The sequence below is a fragment of the Eufriesea mexicana genome, unplaced genomic scaffold, assembly GCF_001483705.2.
Source record: "Eufriesea mexicana isolate 0111107269 unplaced genomic scaffold, ASM148370v2 scaffold654, whole genome shotgun sequence".
NCBI lineage: Eukaryota > Metazoa > Arthropoda > Insecta > Hymenoptera > Apidae > Eufriesea > Eufriesea mexicana.
Window position 1 is genome coordinate 855,984 of NW_016908877.1, and position 12,979 is coordinate 868,962.

Consider the following 12,979-nt stretch of genomic DNA (forward strand, 5'->3'; position numbering starts at 1 on the left):
CGACGCTGCTCTATAACAGCGAGATCGAACGGTTACATTTTAACAATGCCCTTTACATTTCGTTCCACGTTCTACGTTTCTTCTGTTTCTTTCCCGTCCCTTTTGCGCGCTACACGCCAAGTTGATTTATACATTTTTGGAAAAAATCCCAGACGTTATTGGGGACTTGGCTCGAGGAGTTACACGAGGTTCCTGTCTGCAGTGAAAATGAATGGCCTGGTTATTTAGCCAACATTGCTCGTTATTGCTCAACAGGGGCAACTTATGGGGCCGTATAAGAAAGTATATCTGTGACTCGCAAGAAACTATATGGTAGCGTTTCACTAAGCGTGTACAGATTCGCAGAGCTAATAATTATCCTTGATGAGTTTGCAAAACATTTCTCCTGGTACTTGTAACTCGTAAAATATCGAGGATGCACGATCCATAGTTTCAAAATATACGGCAAGTATCGATATCTGGAATTAGCAAATGAGGAGATTCTATGGTATACATGTGTGTACGTAACAAAAACTGAGTAAGCGTATGCGTTACATAGAATGGCAGTAAATTTTATTATCTCTCCAAAGCAATGGAAGTTAAATTCTTATGTGAAACGTTGCCATGAAATCCGAAGCCCTTGTTACGACATGCTCGAACTCCAAGTAGGATAAAACACCGTCGCCATCGATGTCGCTTTCCTCCAAAACTTTTCGACACACAGTAGCCACCTCGTCGGCATTCAAACCACCTTGCACCAGCTGTCGACAGGTGCGTTCTAAATCGTTCAACCCTAATACCCCGTCTTCGTCAAAATCTGTTCGTAAAGAAAGATGTAACACGTTATCACGATTCGTATAAATTTCTTTTTAACCGCAATCGCGGTGTACGCTAAATTAACCGATATAGCTGGAATATGATCGAATCGATTGGATTACGGTGGAAAATCGTAATTGGTTAGACTGGAAAGAAAATCGATAGTCTATCTTCGTGCAAATAGCTTTCTCGCAACGCGAATATCGTGTCTAGACGCCGTATGTATTTCCGATTCGATACAACAGCTATAGGTACACCGAGCGCAACCTGAAAGATCTCTCACGATCCATCCGGTTGTGTGGTTCACGTGGTGGTCCGTACCGTAAATCTTGAAGGCGTAAAAGACCTTTAAGTCCCGCGGTGCCTGCTCCGAAAAAACCGACATCATCTCGAGGAACTCCTCGAAGCAGATTCCTTCGTGCGAGGCATCGGATGTTGACTGTTCCGAATTCTGGCATCTCGTGAACACCTCCGAAATCCGTTGTCTAAACGGATTTTCCTGAAACATCGTAAACACTGATGTATGCGAAACGAGTTTCATCGAGCGCGAAAAGATAATTTAAGAACCTTTAATTCTGGTATGCGTGTCAAACAAGATAATGGTATACGAAGTGTCGATGCTTGTTGAGGCGTCATGCATCGTGGAATTGTCCCAGCGTTTCCCATGTCCCGAAATCGTTTAAATATTCTAAAAAAGTATCGACGTGTAAAAGACGAATCTGGAGATTGTGTAAATGATACGTGCATGTAGTACCTTAAGATTTCTTTCCGAGTGAAGAAGGTGCAGTCTTGATAATCTTCTAGTTGTTCCTCGGTAAATGTAGCTACCTTGTTTCCCATTTTATTCGATACTAACGATGCTCGCTGAGTAACTGTAAATCTACGTATTATACCGTGTTTCATTTACCAGTTAAAGCTTGCAACTGAGTTTTCTCACCTCCAACGATCAATACGAAATCTAATAATCAAGGTGTGTCTCACCACTCCTAGTTTTAGGGATGTTTCTATCAGGAATTTACAAGGTACAAAAGGAAAACGAATTTCTTGTTCGTTTGGTTTCCTCGGTTAGTAACACTGATCTTGCCCCTTGCACGATCTCCAACTGAATTGTTGATATTACGTACAGTAATGAAAATAAAATACGAAATAATAGGGAGATGAAGAGACAAATTTTTTCTTTATAAATGAAACAATGTATTGTGATCGCAATACGAAAATAATCGTCGATAAAATTAATTATTCAGATGTAACGATCTTCATAATTTTCTTTACAATCGAGTAAATGGCTAAGGCATTCTTTAAACTCATCTTCTTCTAAACCAGAATCTGTGAATGCATGGAACTTTTTTATACTCCTTATTCTGTTCAACTGACTGTGTAAAGATTCATACATCGCACTCAAACTGCTGCCACTGTGTAAACCAGCCATGACAGGAACAGATTTAACATCTAAAAATAGAAATTTATAAAAACTTAATATAAATTGTATACTTACAATACATTTAAAAAGTAATATAAAACAATATTAATGACCGCAACTCACGGACATACCTGTTCCTACAGGCCACCCAATAACGTCCCCATTTTCGCAAATATTATTATTGAAAATTGTTGGATATGGAGGTCTGATTTTCAATGGTGATGAGATATTCGATAAATAAGTTGCTGATGCATGACAAGTACATGATAAATAGAGCATCATCATTTCGTGTACAGTAGAACACTTATATGCTGGTTTTGACATTTGTTTCATTGCATGGGAAATAGGTCGTTTTAACCTTTCCTCAGAAATTCCGCGTAATACTATGCTTTGCATACTTTTATCCATTGGTACATCACAATTTGGTGTTAAACTTGTCCACAGTGTTCCTTCAAAATCGTCAAGTACGTCAATTAAATCTGTTTTTGCGGTCATTGGAAATGGTAAAGTTAAGCTCGTTACGACAGCTTTTCGACCCAGTTTATTAAGATCCGCGCATAAATCAGATAAAAGTACATTTGGATATTCCTTTCGTCTGTATCTAATGGTTAATGTATCTAAAGCAGTTGCTAAAATTGCACTACTATGATACTTCAATTCAGAATTATATGTCAAATGATCAAATATACGCGGATCCCCGATTTGAGGCCAAACTGTTTGTCCACAACAAAGCGGACTAAATAATGAAGCATATTCTTCTACACTTTGCCAACATAAAGCCGTATTAAGTGCTTTAATCAGATTGGATGTAGAAGGTTCTGATTTTTTACTGTCCATACATGGAAATGACAAAATACTTTTTCCATATTCATCTCTTAAGTGTTGCATACACGATGTGCCAATTCCAGCAAATCCATCCACAGAATCTAGAATTATCTATATTTTGAAATACTATCAATATTACAATATAATATAATATAAATTACTTATATAAATATAAAGATTCACATGCCTGAAAACCTTGCATCAAATCACACTCTTCAACGTATACTCTTATCCTTTCAGAAAAGTCATCTGAGAATTGTTCTGTATTCCATAAATTTCTTCCATACGTAAAAACATCAAATGGATTTGTTGCACAACCATGTTTATATTGTTTAATGATATTTGATGTTCTAGGGTGAAACCTAGGTAATAGATAATCCACCCATGAATTAATATTATTTTCTATATCATACGATGCTGATGCTGAATCTAAAATTTCAGAAGATTCATCCAAACTCTTGATAAATGGAGGTTTATCGATTGCATCTTCTTTCAAAATTTCCACTTTTGTGTTATCCCATAAGGATTGAGGAGCTTTTTGTGACTGACTAACATTATACAATGTTCCTTCTTCTTTCAAATATCCAAATGCTCCTTTCAAGTCTACAATCAACAGTCTAGGAGTAAAAGTAACTTGTTTCTGAAAAAATATAAAAACACGATTATCTTCAGTAACAAATTACAAATGTTTATAACATTACTTTTAAGATATGTTATTATACATTAATACCCTTAAATTTTCACCCTCTTTGTATAAAACATCATGATTTAGCTCAGATGGATTATCAGGATCATAAGAGAAATTAGATTCCTAAAAGTGTTTAAATAAAAATTAAATAATTGTAATATTCTGTGATCGGCATATCTTTTCAAAATACCTGTAAATTCCACCAATGAGTACCAATAAAATTGGAATAATGACCAAACTGAATAGTTAATATCTCTCGAGATGTCATCGTCTATTATTATATGTATAATTTTAATTTCCGTGTACTGATTATTTGATAACAAAGTTAAATCGTTAGATACACGTGTATCACACTAGGTATTTGTTATTTCGTACAATTTATTAACTATATATTGAAATACATGCTATCGTCAAAACATTAAGGTACATATACATTTGTTGCGTATCCTCATATAGTATCATCGTTCCGTTGGATATAACAACAAACCATGAAAGAATCAATTTAAAAAACATTTCAATAAGTATATTCATCTTTAGATTCAACAAAGATGTGAAAATACAATAAAATGGTTAGGTTTAAACACGTAATAGTTATAAGAAATTAGTATCACAATTACTCTACCATGCTATTACTGTACCATTAACCTTACATTTGATTATTAGGTTAGAATCGAAATTTCTTATTAAGGAATATTGGTTAATCTGCTTTTAATACCACACAAAAGTAGATGGAATTTATCCCTAACAAATCATAAAGAATTAAATAATAGATAAAAAGGTTCAATTTATCGAGTTATAAATCATTTACTATAAAAACCACACAACTGATATTTATTTATTATACAAATATACATATTATAAATATGAAAAAATAAATCACCATAAATCAGGATATATATTTTTACATTTTTGGTGTATTCAGAAAACAGATTAAAAAATTTGTATACTGCCTTTTTGATAAATACATAAATCTGTAACTTAATAAATATAGTACTTAATACTAATTATACTAATCACAATACTTAAATATAACACTTAATAAATATGTTACTAAGGGTAATTAAATACTGTTGAGACCCATTGTAACACTTATTATTACTACTATTATTACAATTTATACTACTACTACTATTATTATTAGATTATTCTTCTTAATGTCCTCATTACATCTATAATACATTCAAGAATCTTGACCCAAAACTTGTGACATTGCCAACATTTCTTTATGAGACATGGGTATCAACATTAAACCGGGAACAGGTGAATTAAGTTCTAAATCTCTTAATTCATTTACTTTAATTTTTAAATTACTTCTTAATTTATTAATTTCAATGTCACATTCTTTTTGATCTGTAATGTAATAAAAACTGAAAATTGTTATTGACTTCCTAGAAATATTAAGATAAAGAAAAACAATAGATTCACCTTTAATAAGTAGTTCTTCTGCGTTTTTAGATGGCATCTTAAGTAATAATGGTCCAACAGTTATCCAACTTTTTCTACAATTCTCCTTTTGCAATGCCCTCATTCCAACTCTATCGTCATTCCTTCTTTTATCCAAAGCAATTATTTCTTGTCGATCAGTGAGAATCTCACCTGCTTTTTCTTCTACCTGCTGTATATGGTTTAAAGCTGCCTGCTGATCAAATTTCATCTATAACAAAAATTATATTAATTGATTACCATTTCATATAGAAAAGATGCTTTTGTAAAAGTAACAAATAGTATTATAAATGTGAAAATTGAATTTTATATATATATATATATATATGTACATGTACATTTAAAGTAGATAAAAGACAAAAATTACATTGTGTTCAGTCTTAGAAGCATTATGAAATATTAACAGTTTATAAAATTCTTGTATATTTTTTTATGCCAAAGCAATGCGCAATGCTTTCTCTTTTCTAATTTCCCTATCAAGTAACTTTTCTCTGTCTTTTTTTTTTAAACACTTTTGTTTAGGTATTTTAAAATCATTAACTGCTGTAGTATCTCCTGGTTTAAAATGAGTCACTTTGTAGTCTTTCTCATTGGACTGTCCTACTCCTTTTCTATCATATTTTAAACAGGTTTTAATAGGATATTTTATTCCTTTTCCTATAGGACCAAGACCACCTTGTTCGTCCCACCCATAATTTAAAAGCATTTGGTAACCTTTATTTTGTTTCGATATTCCATACATAGTATTAGTTAGTTTTGGTTTACTATTAAAAATATGAAGTGTAGATGTTTCGTGCTTTTTCCATGTTGTTTGATGAAAATTAACCTTGCAAATTTTGCAATAAAATCCTGTAGCTCCATTGGAACATTCTTCCATATTATCATTAATTTTATAGTTAGTATCACTGCAATTTTTCAAAAGTTTTGCAAACTCTGATCTCATCTGTAATGAACAATCAATATTTGTTTCTGTATCATTCGTAATAGTTTCTGACAAAGCTTTGGTAGTTGTCGATTCTGATTTTTTCTTAAGCAATGCAACTATATTCAAATAATTTTTTTTTAATGCTAATTGTGCTGCAGTAAGACCAGATTTCTCTCTAGCTTTTCTGTTAGCACCAAGATTTAATAAAAATTCTATAATGTCAAAATGGCCACAATATGCAGCTGACATAAGAGGAGTCCAGCCAAAATCATCAGTCAAATTAACGTTTTCCCATGTCACATGTTTTGATAGAAATTTCAAATCTTTTTGTTCGACTGCTTTTAATATAGCATTAATTGTCACTTTTTCTTTACTGATTTGGTTATTCTTAGCTTTTTCATTTGGCGGGAACGATTTCGATATTGCACTTCGATTAATACACGTTTTTGAGTTATTACACTTATGTTCAACTTGTGAAGTCACATCACATTTTTCGTTTATAATTTCTTCATATATCTTCCTTGCTTCATCTTTTTGAAAACCTAAACAATGATCTTCCTTTTTTGTCGATATTGTCGGAGCATTACAAGATTCTTGAACGAATGTTTTCCATGTAACGTCAATATTATGCATAAAGTAACTGTTTTGTTTTATCATTTTACATTTGCACTTATGAATTAATCATATTAATTCACTTCAATTTTTATGTTTATGAATTAACATTGTATATAAGTACATCACTTAACAATAACAGAAGATATTACAAAATACGCCGCAATTGTTAACGTTTTCATTTAAACACAATTACCTTTATACAACTGTAGCTTGGACGTTGATTCCACTGTTTTACAATACGAGTTATACCTATACTAAATTAATTGTATAATGTGTAAACTTATAGAATGTAAAATTCACTAGCTTTCAAGTACTTCAAGTATTTAAATCGTAGCATACATGTTCATATACATATATTTACAAAGAAAAAATCAAAATACTGCAGTAATTATTTAATCTTTTTCAATTCTATCAATTATGATACAAAGAGTCTATCAATTATGTTTAAAGAATTTTTGAATAACATGTAGTACAATTTACGTTTATTTTATTTTAAGTTACTACTATATAACTTTTCATTTTCTTATTTTTTATTATTTCCTATTTTTTTATTAGTATTTCTTACTTTGCACTTTTTTTCTTTTAAATGAAAGACACAAAATGTTTAAAAAATGTATCGGTACTAAAATCAATTAATATTAAAACAGACAATTTATAATATAACAAAAAGCTTATATATTTTGTGCTATATGCTTTGAGAGATTTGATATTCTTTTACTAGTTTTGTGTTATCAATTCACTATATTGCCAACGTTATTAATGCAATGGAAAATGAAATTACTAAAGCAATGACGTTGAATTAAAACTATATACGGTAAACGTCATTTCTTTTGATGTGAAATTTATGATAGTGTTAATATAGAAGAATATCATAGTAATAACTAATTATGAGTGAAGCAGTAGGGAAACAAAAAATCAAACAGAAACTTATGAAAGCTATTAATATCATAAAAAACAGCTTATTATAACAATAAACATTTCGATGTATACATTTTGTGTAAATTAAGGCTATTTTCGTGAAAACATATGGCTATATTAAGACGAGTTACTTAGCAGTGAAACATTGCAGTATTTAGTATTGCCGTAATTAATTTCAGACAACAATTTTTGTTAACTTATATCCAAAAATTACATTTTGATATAATTTAACATGATAATCGTGTTTTTTTAATAATGCTTTAATCTAATATATCGTGATTAGTAAGCTGCAAAGGCAAATATTGATTTCAAAGTCGGCATTATAGTTCGAGTTCCATAAGATGTTAAATCTATGTCGTACTGCATCTATGCTGAAAATTATATAACTATAGACACATGGTTCAGTGTAGCGTAATTTAGGAAATGCAAAGCCGTATGAATGAATGTACAGGTACATATATAATTAATTTTCACGGTAAAAATATTTTATACCATTTAAAAAAGCATGTTATTACAAACTTGGCAGAAGATAGCGATTGGATGGTAGGTATGTAAATGTAAGACATTACAATTGCTATTTTGTTATAATAGCCTGTGGTGACTAACCTTTCTCGTAAGAAATTCTATAATATAAATATTTGTTTAAAATCGATTAATATTTATATTTCTATACATTTATTATTATCGTTATTACTATTATTACTGTCTAATTCTTTTTGCAGGATTGTAGCTACTGGTATAGGAGTATACAGTTTTAAGTTAGCAAGGAAGGAAGTACATGATTCAAGAGTTAAAGCTATGAAACAAAAGAGATTATTAATGCAAGAGTCTAAAACTATTAATTAAGTCGTATATTTGAGTATTTAGATAATTATAAAACAGTAAATAGCAACTGCACAAAAAATGGCTGCATTACCTCAGATTAGTGAAGAGCAATTGAAGTTGCTACAAGATATAGAGATGGAAATGATGACTGATATGTTTCATCGTATGACAGCAGCATGTCATAAGAAATGTATTCCACCAAAGTATACCAGCTCAGAATTAAGTAAAGGTGAATCAGTATGCCTTGATCGTTGTATTGCTAAATATCTAGATGTGCAGGAACGTATTGGGAAAAAACTTCAAATTTCGTTGCAAGAAGGGAAAATTGTAGAACAAGCAAAACCAAGTTAAATAAAGTAAAATATTACCTTAATAAGAGAAATATTGATCAAAATTTGATTTTTGTGCATTTCGTAGACTTTTCTTTAGGAGATTTGTGACTTTTTTATAGAATATAATTTGATACTCTCATTAATTATACTTATAGGAACATTAAAATACTTTGTACTTTTTGTAGAAAACTAGAATAAATTGTAATAATAATTTTATTATTTAGCAAATTGTACAATGTAAATAATAGAAGCATGGTTAATCATTTTTTAAATATTTCGGTACGTTAAAGCATAATTTTAAATAACAGAAACTTAATACAGGTCTATTGTGATCTGATATAACAAAAATGAATATTTTTAATAACATAATTCACAAGTAGAAAAATGTTTATTTCATTGTAATACATAATCAAGTAGAAAAAATAACAATGCAATCAAAAAGTCAGTCGATATATTAATCATTATAAACATAATGATATAATTTTTGGTAGCACAAAAAATTATGTACAGATTTAAGTATCGCGTTAAGATCGAAATTACGGTATACCGTCAGAAGTAATTTTACTTACATTTTCTCCTATCATGTAACTTTTATGCAAGGAGAATAAAAATCTTTTTTTAACGAATTTTTTGACAAATTCGTTAAACTTTTTCTTCTGTTTTCGTTGTCCAAATTATTATCACATATGTGAAACACTTTAAATTTAATATGTCATTTATTATTAACCAACAGTTTTTTCTTTCACTGGATGGATTGTTGCTAATGCCAAAGTATGTTGACCTCCACCTGCAACTCTTATTACAGCTTTTTCTTCCAACTGCTTTCCTTTGACTAACGTAGGTTCTTCAACATCTTCCTCTTCTCCTGTACCTAGTTGACCACTCGAACCCATACCCCACGAATATAATTCTCCTGTATAGAGATATGAAAATGCCGTATGTTTAACAATGCAATAATGGTATTGAAAAAGCTGGTATTTTAGAAAGAAATGCTACCAAATTCAGTAACAGCAAAAGATTGGGCACTGCCTGCTGCTACGTCAACACATTTAAAGGAACTTAAACTAGGAACTAGTGTTAATTCTTTTGCATCCAAACAATTAGATCCAAGTCCAAGACGGCCATATTCTTTACGGCCCATAACAAATACTTGGCCAGACTCATCTAGGGCAATAGTATGATGTTGCCCACTACTAATATGTCTCCAAACTTTTCCACTAAAGGTTTTTGAAATTTGTGGGTGAAAATGAGTTACAGGATCTTTTAGGCCTGAAAAATGATCAAATAACGTACATTTAGAATTCTTTCTTATTTATTATTATTTATGAAATGCTTTGTTTTAACTTACCAATTTGATAATAATTATTTAATCCAAATACATATATATCACCTTTTTGATATTCTCTAGCAAATGTACAATATGTTCCAGCCCAAATGTCATTGAATTCTAGTTTCTTTGTAACTTTAAATTCTACTAAACCAGGGGTTAATAAAGGACCCATACCATGACGGGTATTTCTACTAGCTGCTCTAGCAGGTACTCGCCCTAATTGACCTTGTTCTCCACAACCACATGTATAAACATGCCCATTTTTATCAAGTAACACTAAATGGTCAGCACCGGATGATATTTTAACTATCGTTACATTAGGCAGTATTTCTATCGGAAATCGTTCATTTCCTTTTAATGTTAGACCCATGGTGCCATGAGAATCCTTAAAAATGCATTATAATATTTTATTATTTAATTCTCAAAGTTAATCTGATTGATAAAATATTAAAGTTAATGTATAAAACAGTAGAAAATTATACCCTAAAAGATCCCCATGCAAATACTCGTCCATCTTCTAACAAGGCAGCACTATGGGAATCTCCAGCTGTCACCTGAATAGCTTTGTCAGGTAAATCAACAGCACCTGGTTCACTCTCAGAACCATCTTTAGACGTATCTCTTCCCAATGCCCCTTCGTCATTGCAGCCAAATGTTAATACTTCTCCAGTTTGTCTCAGGCACACGTTGTGCATGCCACCAGCTGCTACGGATACAATATCTTCATATCCAGGAATAACTGCTGGTCTTGTTTTTTCAACAACTTCTTCTCCTAAACCAAGTTGTCCAACATCGCCTTGTCCAAATACTAATAATACTCCACCAGTCGCAGGTCGTCGTAAATCGGGTTTCACAACTAATTCTGTGAAATGCATGCAAATGTCTAGCTATTTTACAGTATTTGGTTTAGAGAAGTACGATTATGATTGTGCCGATCCACGTTTGCCGTAGGACGCGTAATATTCACGGCACTATAACAGAAAAATTATTACGACGGTTTCACGAAATTTTTCAAGGGATACTAAGTATACTTCCAACTACCAACTAAAAGGAAGCAATAATTATCGATCGCGAAACACATTGCCTAAACACATCCATGTGCCTCGCGGTTTTATACTTTCAATAAAATTCTTCTAATGAATGTATCTCTTTGGCGCAAAAAATATTGCGTTAAAAAATTACTGAATATTGCCGAAATAGTAACTTACCTTGTTTTTTTCGTATCTGTTTTGGCTCACGAGCACCTTTTTCAGGAGTTTGAGCTGGCCGTTTCTTTGCTCTTCGTGGCGGCACTAGAAGTATACCAAGGTTATGTTTACAAATATGTGTGTAAAACTTTTTTCTGACTGTCACATATGAATAAACAAGCAATTTTAATATTGCCATTCTTATACGTACTAATTTTGCAAGGTAATTGTTTTGGAAATGGACTATATAGCCCCTTGCAGTGGGTTGGCGCCAAAAGTTACAATGCTGCTGACCTCGCGACTGTTGCGCAACTCACGAGAGGCGCTAACGTCTAGTTTACACAGAAAACTCGTCACGTTAATATCTTCGGCTGATTTTCAACTATAGACCTCACTTCCGATTCACAAAGCGCAATCTTCGTAACGGAAATTTTATCCCTTCCTCCTTGGCTGGTTACGGTGTGTTTGTATATATATAGAAATGTTTCGATCCGGTTTACTTGGATCCGGTAAGACCGTTCAAACTGCAACGAGCAATCGCTTATCAGCACGAATCGATTATTTTTAAATTATTCGTTTAATTTTGACATGCACCTGTACAAAATCGTTATACACTTTTGCTTTTTATTCATTCAATTAAATTTCTCGATTAAATTTTCCCCTAGCTTCAGTGAGAATTTTAGTGGTTTATAAGAAGCCGTAGTAATTTTTAATTTGCCGTTTCATATCGAATTAAAATTGTAATTTGATAAGTGATAAATACGTAAAATAAATAAACTCTTGCAATATTCTTCGCTAAATTCGAAATTTCGGTTTAAAAAAGTGAAAAATTTAGCTACTCGGCAATAATGTATATCGCAATCTATATCGGAATGAACGATACTTTTGTTTCGATCTTCCAACTTTTTGCTGGCCGTGTATACCGATTAAGTGGAAATTAAATCGTGACGATAAATTCTCGCTCCTTCGCCTCGCCAATTTTCACTACAGCTTTATAACAACACGAAACGGGAAAAAAATGAAAATAGTAGATTTCATCTTGCATCGTAAAAGCTAGGTTATTCAAGCGTTTGGTTTATCTTAGAAACGCATAGTGGGAGTATCTTCGCGGGCAGTGAAAGCGTCTCGAGTACAGTCGGATTCTACTAACTCGGTGCAACAATTTCCATCTCGCGTTTCGCCGCGACAGCGGAATTCGATGGTCTGATAATGCGTTTGCGAAGACGCCGCGTGGTTCTTCGGGACGGGAAGTTATTCGGCGCGATAAATTCATTGTTCTTTTAGCGCGTGGTTACGATTCACGCTAAATCGCAAATTAGTTCGCGGTACTGGAGCACGGAGAGCGAGTGGTTCCTGTCGGGGTTGGTGTCTCCTGGATGACGGCGAGGGAGCCGTCGAGAGAGGGAGTCAGGTAAACGTAGCGGGAAAGAGGGGGAGCGAGAAAGAGATAGAGAGGGGGGTCGGCGGCGGGTTTGAACCAGAGGGGGCTGGCCGGTTATCAGAGGGGTCAGATACGTTGGTGCGCGCCAGTCGAAGCCGAGACTTCGTCCGCGCAACTTCTCCTCGACTTCTCGTTAGTCGAACAGCCTTTTCCGTTCGAACATTTTCGACTAGTCGATTTATCGTGTTCTCCACTAGTAACCGTGCTTGTTTCTCTCTTTTTTCTTCTACGTCCC

General features: G+C 32.8%; 5 protein-coding genes across 9 annotated transcripts; 1 reads left to right on the plus strand and 4 right to left on the minus strand.

The window, feature by feature from the left end:
• Positions 1–578: 578 nt before the first annotated feature.
• Positions 579–1,764, minus strand: LOC108546518 (Calcium and integrin binding family member 2). The gene is made up of 4 exons (XM_017898611.1): positions 1,550–1,764; positions 1,363–1,483; positions 1,117–1,294; positions 579–796 (listed from the first exon to the last, which is right to left on the minus strand). The coding sequence occupies exons 1-4, from the start codon at positions 1,696–1,698 to the stop codon at positions 579–581; spliced, it is 666 nt and encodes a 221-aa protein (XP_017754100.1). The 5' UTR covers positions 1,699–1,764.
• A 271-nt stretch (positions 1,765–2,035) lies between these two features.
• mst (misato mitochondrial distribution and morphology regulator) lies at positions 2,036–3,996 on the minus strand. The gene is made up of 5 exons (XM_017898585.1): positions 3,919–3,996; positions 3,771–3,851; positions 3,228–3,680; positions 2,347–3,151; positions 2,036–2,244 (listed from the first exon to the last, which is right to left on the minus strand). The coding sequence occupies exons 1-5, from the start codon at positions 3,994–3,996 to the stop codon at positions 2,036–2,038; spliced, it is 1,626 nt and encodes a 541-aa protein (XP_017754074.1).
• An 894-nt stretch (positions 3,997–4,890) lies between these two features.
• LOC108546494 (G patch domain and ankyrin repeat-containing protein 1 homolog) lies at positions 4,891–6,796 on the minus strand. The gene is made up of 3 exons (XM_017898580.1): positions 5,614–6,796; positions 5,154–5,382; positions 4,891–5,078 (listed from the first exon to the last, which is right to left on the minus strand). The coding sequence occupies exons 1-3, from the start codon at positions 6,751–6,753 to the stop codon at positions 4,909–4,911; spliced, it is 1,539 nt and encodes a 512-aa protein (XP_017754069.1). The 5' UTR covers positions 6,754–6,796; the 3' UTR covers positions 4,891–4,908.
• Positions 6,797–8,028: 1,232 nt separating this feature from the next.
• On the plus strand, positions 8,029–8,816 carry Tim10 (translocase of inner membrane 10). Of its 4 annotated transcripts, none has more exons than XM_017898607.1 (2): positions 8,029–8,080; positions 8,352–8,816. In XM_017898607.1, exon 2 carries the CDS (start codon positions 8,533–8,535, stop codon positions 8,803–8,805), a length of 273 nt encoding a protein of 90 aa, XP_017754096.1. In that variant the 5' UTR covers positions 8,029–8,080; positions 8,352–8,532; the 3' UTR covers positions 8,806–8,816. The 4 variants fall into 4 exon arrangements, with proteins under 4 accessions (XP_017754096.1, XP_017754095.1, XP_017754093.1 ...); XM_017898606.1 differs by having other exon boundaries at positions 8,042–8,176; XM_017898604.1 differs by having other exon boundaries at positions 8,042–8,172.
• A 639-nt stretch (positions 8,817–9,455) lies between these two features.
• Rcc1 (Regulator of chromosome condensation 1) lies at positions 9,456–11,657 on the minus strand. Of its 2 annotated transcripts, XM_017898583.1 has the most exons (6): positions 11,515–11,657; positions 11,325–11,408; positions 10,599–10,978; positions 10,135–10,501; positions 9,783–10,055; positions 9,456–9,699 (listed from the first exon to the last, which is right to left on the minus strand). In XM_017898583.1, coding segments are annotated over exons 1-6 (1,296 nt in total). In that variant the 5' UTR covers positions 11,516–11,657; the 3' UTR covers positions 9,456–9,508. The 2 variants fall into 2 exon arrangements, with proteins under 2 accessions (XP_017754072.1, XP_017754073.1); XM_017898584.1 differs by lacking the exon at positions 11,515–11,657 and having other exon boundaries at positions 10,599–11,087; positions 11,325–11,404.
• Positions 11,658–12,979: the final 1,322 nt, after the last annotated feature.

Bases quoted from the DNA above. Each gene is read 5' to 3' on its own strand.
- LOC108546518 (XM_017898611.1), bottom strand. From the start codon at position 1,698: ATGAAACACGGTATAATACGTAGATTTACAGTTACTCAGCGAGCATCG. The intron at 1,295-1,362 runs GTTCTTAAATTA...ACGATGTTTCAG, and splicing joins CACGCATACCAGAATTAAAG to GAAAATCCGTTTAGACAACG. The intron at 797-1,116 runs GTACGGACCACC...CTTTACGAACAG, and splicing joins TTACGCCTTCAAGATTTACG to ATTTTGACGAAGACGGGGTA.
- mst (XM_017898585.1), bottom strand. From the start codon at position 3,996: ATGACATCTCGAGAGATATTAACTATTCAGTTTGGTCATTATTCCAAT. The intron at 3,852-3,918 runs GTATTTTGAAAA...AAACACTTTTAG, and splicing joins CTCATTGGTGGAATTTACAG to GAATCTAATTTCTCTTATGA. The intron at 3,152-3,227 runs GCATGTGAATCT...TTCAAAATATAG, and splicing joins ATTTGATGCAAGGTTTTCAG to ATAATTCTAGATTCTGTGGA.
- LOC108546494 (XM_017898580.1), bottom strand. From the start codon at position 6,753: ATGATAAAACAAAACAGTTACTTTATGCATAATATTGACGTTACATGG. The intron at 5,383-5,613 runs GCTTTGGCATAA...TTTTTGTTATAG, and splicing joins AAGAGAAAGCATTGCGCATT to ATGAAATTTGATCAGCAGGC. The intron at 5,079-5,153 runs GTGAATCTATTG...ATTACATTACAG, and splicing joins AGAAGAACTACTTATTAAAG to ATCAAAAAGAATGTGACATT.
- Tim10 (XM_017898607.1), top strand. From the start codon at position 8,533: ATGGCTGCATTACCTCAGATTAGTGAAGAGCAATTGAAGTTGCTACAA.
- Rcc1 (XM_017898583.1), bottom strand. The intron at 10,056-10,134 runs GTAAGTTAAAAC...ATCATTTTTCAG, and splicing joins AAATAATTATTATCAAATTG to GCCTAAAAGATCCTGTAACT. The intron at 9,700-9,782 runs GTAGCATTTCTT...ATCTCTATACAG, and splicing joins TTTTGCTGTTACTGAATTTG to GAGAATTATATTCGTGGGGT.